The sequence below is a fragment of the Phyllobates terribilis genome, unplaced genomic scaffold (genome assembly GCF_046119375.1).
Source record: "Phyllobates terribilis strain yellow unplaced genomic scaffold, ASM4611937v1 Scaffold_4__5_contigs__length_816908805, whole genome shotgun sequence".
Classification (NCBI taxonomy): domain Eukaryota; kingdom Metazoa; phylum Chordata; class Amphibia; order Anura; family Dendrobatidae; genus Phyllobates; species Phyllobates terribilis.
Window position 1 is genome coordinate 93,521,046 of NW_027362764.1, and position 10,000 is coordinate 93,531,045.

Genomic DNA, 10,000 nt, shown 5'->3' on the forward strand with positions numbered 1-10,000 from the left:
CCATATAGTTAGAACAGGTTTTTACTCCATCTGTTCATATCCAAAATATGAGAGATGAGCCTCCTAGAAAACTTACCGCTACCCCGAGAATCATACGTGTCATCAGAGATCAGTATTGCCTCAGAGATACAAGCTCAGCCAGGCAAGCGGCTGTCACTGATGGAAAACCCAAGACAATGTTTTAATGAAATCACCTCACTAATAGAGACAGACAACACTATGCATTTCACAGTTGAATGTGAAAATTATCATGGATTTTGTGTGGAAGTATCCTGGTAAGAAAAGCAAAAAGAATAATGCAAGTGCAATAAGGGCAGAAGGCTTTCACATATCATCACAAATTGTACTGAGTTTACATGGTTTGTTTTCTAGCGGAACAATACCTAATAGCTTTGTAGATACTTTCCTTTAAGTTTTGGTAATGTTAATTTACACAACTGTTTATTGGTGTTTCCTGTGGGAAAAATTAAAAAGTAGAGATCTAAGAAAAGAAAAGTGTAGAACCAAGTAACACCATAGAGTCAGATATTCACGTGTCCACCCCCTAGTTTCCAAAAATTTTGTCAAGGACTCCAGTTGCTCATGACAAAGTTGATACCCAGACAGATACAATATATATATCTTCCAAAAGAGAACTGTGAAATATTTTTCACATCTCAGGATAGGCCAAGAAGAAAGGCCATATATCTGTAGGTTGGGCATCTAAGAGGGGGTTTCAAGAATAACATTTATTTCTACAGGAAAAAAGCTTTAGAAAATAACCCTTACTCATATGCTCATTTCCTCACTATTCTGGGGGGTCCCCACTGGTTTCTGTTTACTTCCCTAAGTAATCTCTGCCGCCAATCATTGTCCAGTGATTGGCTGCAGCGGTCATGTGGGTAGACAACATGTGAGCAGATGTAGGGATGAAAATGGAGACTGAAAGGGATCCAGGAGCATTACGTGATACCCACGTGATTAGTTTGTTTTTATTTAAAATCATTCCCTGTCTTTAGAAAAAAAAAATCTATCCAGGAAAATCCCTTTAAGAAAATGTCAAATATTGTATCTCATTTGAGACTAGCTAAAAAAAATATGTGATGGAGCTTTTATAACTTTGGGGATAATGCAAAACACAGGCTTATGACAACACTGCCTGAAAACTCAACTGTGCGATGGTTACAATGATTTTGGGGGATTATCAAGAGAAAGCCAAAAATCCGTTTTTTCCACGAGGGGAAATACTGAGATCATTTTATGGCAATGGGAATATACAATTGTATGACTCTGTGACCGTCACTGTAAGCATCAAAGAGGTGGTCCCTTTTTATTATCCGAAGCAATGAGCCCCTAACAGGTAAGCAAATAAAATCTTAAAAATGGAGACCCCCCTTTAAGAATGTTAGTTCTGGGATTAGTGCCTGGATCTCTCACTCTCTGTTGAGAGCCTCGATGGCTTTAAATAATAGATATGGATACACGAAAAAGCCCTTTTATTCAATCAATGGTATCCAGCACCATCATTAATATGTTTGCCCTGTCTTCAATCAATACAAGCTGATATTAAAGGCGTGTAGGCAGAACCAACTTGTAAGCGTATCATTATTATTAGAAGGATGAGGGTGGGGTATGGTGTTTTCTCTATAAAATTTGTAGACTTAATTGATTTTCATTTTAATGGACCATTTGCTTCTTCTCCAGCCCCCACAGGATTTTTGTTTGATGCTGCTCGCACACTGTAAATTCATTATTGCCAACCCATTTCCCAGAAGTATTACATCATTAAAGAAATAAGGCTTGGCGGAGAAGGAAAATATGCATTAAATGGACAATCCTAAATGAACTTCGCAATAGAGGGAACGAAGTTATCCATGGACAATAGATGGGGGGGGGGGGTTTCTATTCACGGTGTAAATGAAGCAATACGACGGAGCTGTCTGCAAGCGGGAACAAAGAATGGCTCTTTTCTCCGCAATTAAAATCAAATTAAATATAACTTTACTCTGGCAACTATACACACCGGACGTTGCACAAGGCTTGTTCGGCTAATTGAGCAGGAATACCAGCGGGATTATTAACGCTTCCTGATTTCAATGCGCTTCAGCCTCACTTGGTAAGAATGGTGTTAACAAAGACAGTTTACATGGGGCTGCTTCACTGGATGGACTTATTTATGGCAGCAAGGCTGGAGGATTGCCATCAGGATACAAATTTACATAAACCCCACCTGAAAGCCTAGAACCGTAACGTGCAAAGAGAAAAGCAAGAGTCTTATAAAAATAAACCACCATGGGTCATTTTTCGAAACTCCCCTGACTCTCAAAGAATGACTAAGACGTCAAACCTCTCCACCCTCCATTCTTTTATTCCCCCCTTTTCTTCTTCGCTTTCCTGCCTCTTAATTTTATCCTTATTGCAGTAAGTTTTCTTCCATCATTATCTTGCATCTGAAAAAGGCCCCGTTTGCACCAGTTGACCTGCTTTTTGCAGATTGGCAGTTGTTTAATAAACTGGCCCAACTTCAGATGTGCACTGAAGATCAGTAATTGGTCGCTCAGTGCGTATAGGCAGACATTGTTCTCAGCAGCACAGAACCTGTCTTCACAGGACCACGTGCTGCCGAGGATGATTATCTTTTTGGTCTTTTGGTGATCGTCAACCTGTTCAGACTGCAGAAATATCGCGAATCGAGAATTTCTAGGACCACTCGTTCTTGATAATCTTGCAGTGTAAATGCACCTTTAATGTTAAGGCCTCTATACCCATCAGATTAAAGCTGAAGGAGCCTGCGAGTTTTCAGCAGGACCAGTTATTTAACCATCTAATGCAGGGTTCCCCAACTCCAGTCCTCAAGGCCCACCAACAGGTCATGTTTTCAGGATTTCCTTAGTATTGCACAGGTGATGGAATTATTGCCTGTGCAGGTGATGCAATTATCACCTGTGTAATACTAAGGAAATCCTGAAAACATGACCTGTTGGTGGGCCTTGAGGACTGGAGTTGGGGAACCCTGATCTAATGTATATGGTGGCCTACCTCTCGTGGGGGTTAATCTCCTGGGGGAAACCGTAATATCAGGCATCGCGAATTAATGTGCCTGATCTCTCCCTCAACATTATCTGTTCTGGGGGAAAAAAAAATCAGGCATTTTGAATTACAGCCCAACTTTTTTGTTTCTTTGTGAGATAAGCAGCTACCATTGGTAGGCCCGCCCATACACATTAGATGGTCAACCAGGTCCTATTAAAAATTAAGACTTGGCAGTAACTTTCTCCGTTGTTCTTATTGAAAACATACGCACACTCAGATGAACTGAGCACAAGTATGGGGAAGATGAGAGAGACATCCGTTTGGCCAACTGCTCCAAGTTCAATAAGCCCTTTTACACTAGTGTCTGTGGGTGCTCAACTTTCAGCCAACAGATCTCTCCTAAATCCCCTGTACACATGAAAGCTCAGTTCACCCGAGTGTTCATGTGTTACCTATGAAGAGAGATGAAGAGAGAGGATTAAATTCAATCCTCCAAATCCTTATCTGCTTGGACATGATTTGTCAGGAGACTCCAGAAATCGGTGGGTTCAGACGACTTTGATGTGTATAGGTGGCACTAGACCAGGGATCTCAAACACGCGGCCCACGGGCCGCATGCGGCCCCTGAGGCTGCTTTATGCGGCCCGCAGGCACAGACCCCTTGACGATCCCGACCTGGTCCAGGAGGAGCCGCCGACAGCAGCGCTGCATTGCCGCACAGAGACTGTCTCCCAGCACTGCATTTTCAATGCCAGCCGCCGGCCAATCAGAGGCCAGCAGCTGATATCTGCGTGTCGGCGCAGCGAGTATGACGTCATTGCCATATGCAGATGTCAGCTGCTGGCCTCTGATTGGCCGGCGGCTGACATTGAAAATGCTGTGCTGGGAGACAGTCTCTGTGCGGCAATGCAGCGCTGCTGTCGGCGGCTCCTCCTGGACCAGGTCGGGATCGTCAAGGGGTCGGACTCTGTGGTGCCTGTGGGCCACATCTGCAGGAAGGCCGCCGAGGGAACGGAGGACAGGTGAGAATCATCTTTTTTTTTCTATTTTATGTGTGTGAAGAACAACACAGGGGGCACATAGCCACAAGAGGGGACCTGGATGGGGCACATAGCCACAGGATGGGGACCTGGATGGGGCACATAGCCACAAGAGGGGACCTGGATGGGGCACAGAGCCACAAGAGGGGGACCTGGATGAGCACATACCCACAAGATGGGGACCTGGATGGGGCACAGAGCCACAAGATGGGGACCAGAGCCACAAGAGGGGACCTGGATGGGGCACATAGCCACAGGATGGGGACCTGGATGGGGCACATAGCCACAAGAGGGGACCTGGATGGGGCACAGAGCCACAAGAGGGGGACCTGGATGAGCACATACCCACAAGATGGGGACCTGGATGGGGCACAGAGCCACAAGATGGGGACCAGAGCCACAACTTGGGGACCTGGATGGGGCACATAGCCTCAAGATGGGGACCTGGATGGGGCACAGAGCCACAAGATGGGGACCTGGATGGGGCACAGAGCCACAAGATGGGGACCTGGATGGGGCACAGAGCCACAAGATGGGGACCTGGATGGGGCACAGAGCCACAAGATGGGGACCTGGATGGGGCACAGAGCCACAAGATGGGGACCTGGATGGGGCACAGAGCCACAAGATGGGGACCTGGATGGGGCACAGAGCCACAAGAGGGGGACCTGGATGAGCACATACCCACAAGATGGGGACCTGGATGGGGCACAGAGCCACAAGATGGGGACCAGAGCCACAACTTGGGGACCTGGATGGGGCACATAGCCACAAGATGGGGACCTGGATGGGGCACATAGCCACAAGATGGGGACCTGGATTAGGCACATAGCCACAAGATGGGGACCTGGATGGGGAACATTGCCACAGGATGGGGACCTGGATGGGGCACATAGCCCCAAGATGGGGACCTGGATGGGGCACATAGCCCCAAGATGGGGACCTGGATGAGGCACATTAGTACAAGATGGGCTCCAGGATGGGGAACGTTGCCACAGGATGGGGACCTGGATGGGGAACATAGCCACAAGATGGGGACCTGGATGGGGCACAGAGCCACAAGATGGGGACCAGAGCCACAAGATGGGGACCAGAGCCACAAGATGGGGACCTGGATGGGGAACATTGCCACAGAATGGGGACCTGGATGGGGCACATAGCCCCAAGATGGGGACCTGGATGAGGCACATTAGTACAAGATGGGCGCCAGGATGGGGAACGTTGCCACAGGATGGGGACCTGGATGGGGCACATAGCCACAGGATGGGGACCTGGATGGGGCACATTAGTACAAGATGGGGACTTGGATGGGGAACATTACTACAAGATGTTTTCCATTATTACTATATGATGCTAATTGTAAGACAATATTACTGTATGTGGCCAATTGGGGGAAATAAAATTGTAAAAAAAATAAAAAATAAAATAAAGCATGAAAAAATATTGGGCACTAAAAATGCTGTTTTATATGTAAACTAAAGTAAACACAAAAAAGTGCACGTTTATTATCGCCACATCCATAACGACCCAAGCCATAAAAAAATAAACACGGCAAAAATGTTCAAAAGGTGTATACAAAAAAAATGGTATCACTAAAAATGTCACATTGAACAAAGAATGCGGCCCCCCAAATTCAAATTTTTTCCATGTGCGGCCCATATACCCAGCCGAGTTTGAGACCCCTGCACTAGACAGTCACTGACTAGAGATCCAAGTTGTTTCTCTATCTGCTTGCTGCAACAAAGTCTTCAAGTTCTCAAGTCTTATCATCAAGCAAAACTTGTTAAAAGGACTGCCTTTTGTGAATTTTTTGGTGCTATTTTATTCGCTTACCGTATATAGTGACATTAAATCATCATCATTGTCCCCATTGGGGCTAATCTACATTTCCTATCAGTATGTCTTTGGAGTGTGAGGGGAAAACTACGCAAACACAGGGAGAACATACAAATGCTTTGTAGATGTTGTCCATAGTGGGATTTGAAGCCAGGACCCCAGCGTTACAAAGCAATAAAGTTAACCACTGAGCCACCGTGATACCCTTTGGTTTGCACTGTCGCATGTAAAATGTCATGTTATACTTTCTTTTTAAAAATTGTATTTAAACCAGATTAAATGCAACTTATATTTGTGGTCTCCAAATACAGCACAGGATACATGAGAACTTCCCATCATTGCATTCATCAATTGCTAAATAAGTAAGTAGTGTAATCCTATTACATGGGCTCATATGTGGAATTCGCTAAGAGGAAGGAGCGTCATGTCGCACAATACTCCGAGTGCCGGTTACAGAATGTAAGATTCCAATTGTGTAAAATTATCATAAAAGAAGAACTGAAGATTCGGTTACCAAATAAGGATTTGTTCAGCCGACGACTTGTCCGCAGACTCTACAGACTTTCCTCTAATGCCGTGCCATTTTCTTTGTACAAAATGAAAATTCCTCGTGCTTGGTTGGATTAATAATCAGAGCTGCATATAAAAGGAGTTTGTACATTTGCTCCTTAAGTCTAGAAATGATTTCCGCTATATTAGGGCTTGTCCTACGTTAAAAGCAGCTCTGCAATCTCCTCCAGTCTGGTGCTTTAGCACATCTACTCTAAAAGCCCCTGAAGACATTAGATTAATGTTGGATGAAATCGCCGATATCGACAGGTTTGGCCGACGGTCTAATGTGTATGGGGCACCGGGCGCTTGATGTCTGGGACAGAGGTCGATCGAGCATGTCCGATTTCGGACTGCCGATTGCATTGTTAGCTGCTGGCCAACGTTGTCATCTGCGCCTTAGATAACAAAGGAGCGCTCAAACCCAGCGAGTGCTCCATTGCATGGGAGAGTTGACTGAAATAACCGTCGGGCGAACGATCGTCCGAAGCATTGTTCAGCTGACAGTCATCCAATATGTATGGCCATCTTTAGTGTCTATAATGAGGCTCCCTTTTTTCTGCTTTCATTTGAGGGTGATCAATGAGTGGAAGAGGCGGCCACGAGAGGTGGTGAGTTCTCCTTCAATGGAAGTCTTCAAACAGAGGCTGGACTGATATCGGTCTGAGATGGCTTAGTGACTCCTGCATTGAGCAGGGGGCTGGACACGATGACCCTGGAGGTCCCTTCTAACTCTAACATTCTATGATTCTAGTGTTGTCATAGGGACATAATGTGGATCCAAATCACCATCCACATCAATGTCCACATGCAGAAAGTAAGTTAGCACTCTATTCACCTCTGATCTTCACCATGTAAATGTCTGGATCCTATTAAGGTGAATGAAACCTTTTATTTTCTCTTCTGCAAGGAACAATCGCCTTTTTGATAAATTGTGACAGATGATCAATGCGTTTGTTCAGTTGTCAAAAGCAGGTATTGTACACGACAGGTGTTATCCACTAGAGTTTAACGAGTACATGAAGAAATAGCACAAGCAAAAAAATAAATAGGAATCTTACGAGTCGCGTAAATGATTTGCAAAGTATTAGTGCAACTTCTTTACATGCAATGTGAGGATGCTAATATTGCACCATGCACAGGCTCAGATTTAACGCCGTAACACAATACCACGTCTCATGCAGCCATAATAAACTGTAATTCCACAGAATTAGTGTAATCCACAGGAAAACATGGTGGGGCTCTACACTCCCATCTGCTGCTCACAAGCGATACTGCAGCCTACAAGATCGTCACTGCTACGATTTCTGACACCAACCATAAAGCTATTGAACATTATTTACGTGCCATGCACTGCACAAACTAGATGTGCAAATGGGACCACACACACAAAGGGTTAAAATGCACAAATGAGGAGGGAAAACGAGTCTGCAGCAAATAAGGTGATATTTTAAAAGTCTTGTATGGTGATTCTATAAAGGTTATGTCAATAGCTTTCAGTGTGACACAAGGCGGGCATGCTGCCTGGTTAGAGAAGATGCTAATTAAGCAGCGGTTGAAGTCTACCTCTCCTGTTCTTGCTTCATTCGCATCCTGTCATCCTCTGAAGGGTGGGCTTCTTGCATTTTCATTTTCCATGATCCCCTGTGTTCAATCTTGTCATCTTTTCGATGTTTGCCAAACCTGTCAAGAAGAAGCGGAATTCTAACACTGGTCTGCGGAATGAGAAAGTGACTGCGGAGCCAGTTCTCTGCTAACTACGCATTGTTGCTCCATTACCATTCCCATCGCTTGCTGTTTTCTGCGAGGATCATCCTAGCCACAGTGCAATCAGCAGACTCCACAGACTTGTCACTAAGCTGAACTCTAGATAAAATGGGTTTCATGCTTGCTATAGGGGTACAACCCAAGATTTGCACATTTTATAGACAATAAAATGCCGCAAAATATCAAAAATGTCAAAAATATAGAAGCTGCTACCATACAAGGACACAGGTGATAAAGCAAAATTTCATGAAACAACGATCCACTTTTTGCTGAGATACCGGCACAGGCATTATACTTCTGTAAGATGTTCCTTTGCAATAGACTGACAGTTTGCAGACTCCTGAGATTAAAACGGATCTGTCACCAGATTTCACCAAACTGTATACATTATAACATAAGATCTTTTACACCTGATTAGACTGGTGTATTTACATTGAAAATCCATGACAAAAATAGTGGTGCAATCCTTTATGGAAATTTAAACTGAATCTCCACCTACCTAGCCTAATTGGCAGCTCATCAGTGTCCTTCCTCCCTGCTGCTGATCTCACACTGCTCAGTGCAAGCTGTCAAAATATCGATAAGCAACCTGCACTCTGATAGCAGGGTACAGGTGCTGCACATGGGGATTGTTACTCTTGCTGATGGCTCTCGAAAGCAAACCTCAAATGATGCCCTGGACTATTGCCTAAATTACATGCACACACAGAAATGTAGGTTATAGGCATATTAGAGAATTGCTTACAATGCAATTCCTAAACATCCAAAGGTGAATCTACACTTGCAAAGCCTTTATGTCACCTACTTACAATGGAATCAGGACACTTCAAGAAGGAACTGTACGATACTCCTCACTAAGAAAATTAAAAAATCAAGTCCTTTAAAGGAATGTATCAGTAGATTATCTAGTGTCTACACAAAGATTTTATACACATTGTATTTTTCTTTTATTTTTTTTTTTAGTTATTTTATACTCCATATCATCATCTTTATGCAACAAAAATCCTGAAATCTTGCAGTTATTTTATTGTGACAACAAAATCTCATAATAGGCCGACACCTGTTCTGTATATATCATGGCAGGACACAGATAAAACAGGATCCACCATTCACAATAGACGATGGGCACAACTCTCTCCCCTCCCTGCACAGAGCTCTCTGCACAGAATACAGAGCATGCTCACATCCATAGAAGTCAATAAACATCTCCAAACTATTTATGTGTATGGCTCACGTGTTGTCAAGCATAACCGAATGCTGGTAACAGTAGCTGAGGCAAGATGGCAATGTACAGAAAATTAAAAAAAAAAAAAATACAAAGCAGAATAGAAAAAATATATTTTTCTAAATTTTTTGTTGGTACAGAAATATAGGCAATACATTCTCATTAATATTGCCATGCTCATTCAGGATAAAAAAATTCTACTCAAACTTTTTTTTCGAAACCTGGTTATCAGTCAATATGGTCGCCATTATGCCTTTGACAGGAATGGTCACAAAGCTCCTATTGCGTTCCATATTGTTACTATGACTTTCTAAGTTGTCTAAAGGGTAAAATTATCATTAAAGAGAGCAGCAAAATGGTATATACAGACTTATAGTTCATGCAATGGACCACAAGTCTCCTTACGAAGAAACTTTACTCCTCATCGAAGGGCAAGAAACCCCGACATGGCTGTCTGCAATTAGAGATTCTGGTTTGGCTTTACCAAGTCATGTGGAAAGGCTCTTTAAAGGGTTGGTATTGACTTATAGGACTGCCACTTCCAATAGATGACATTAGAGTCCCTGCTCTG

The 10,000-nt window shown here is 43.8% G+C and overlaps 1 protein-coding gene across 1 annotated transcript in view; it reads right to left on the minus strand.

The window, feature by feature from the left end:
* The window catches only part of PARD3 (par-3 family cell polarity regulator), a 693,471-nt gene that overhangs the window by 189,959 nt on the left and 493,512 nt on the right, over positions 1-10,000 (minus strand). The window contains exon 23 of the mRNA XM_073676896.1: positions 8,004-8,120. Within this exon, the coding sequence (XP_073532997.1) occupies positions 8,004-8,120 (117 nt within the window). The remainder of the gene's footprint in view (positions 1-8,003; positions 8,121-10,000) is intronic.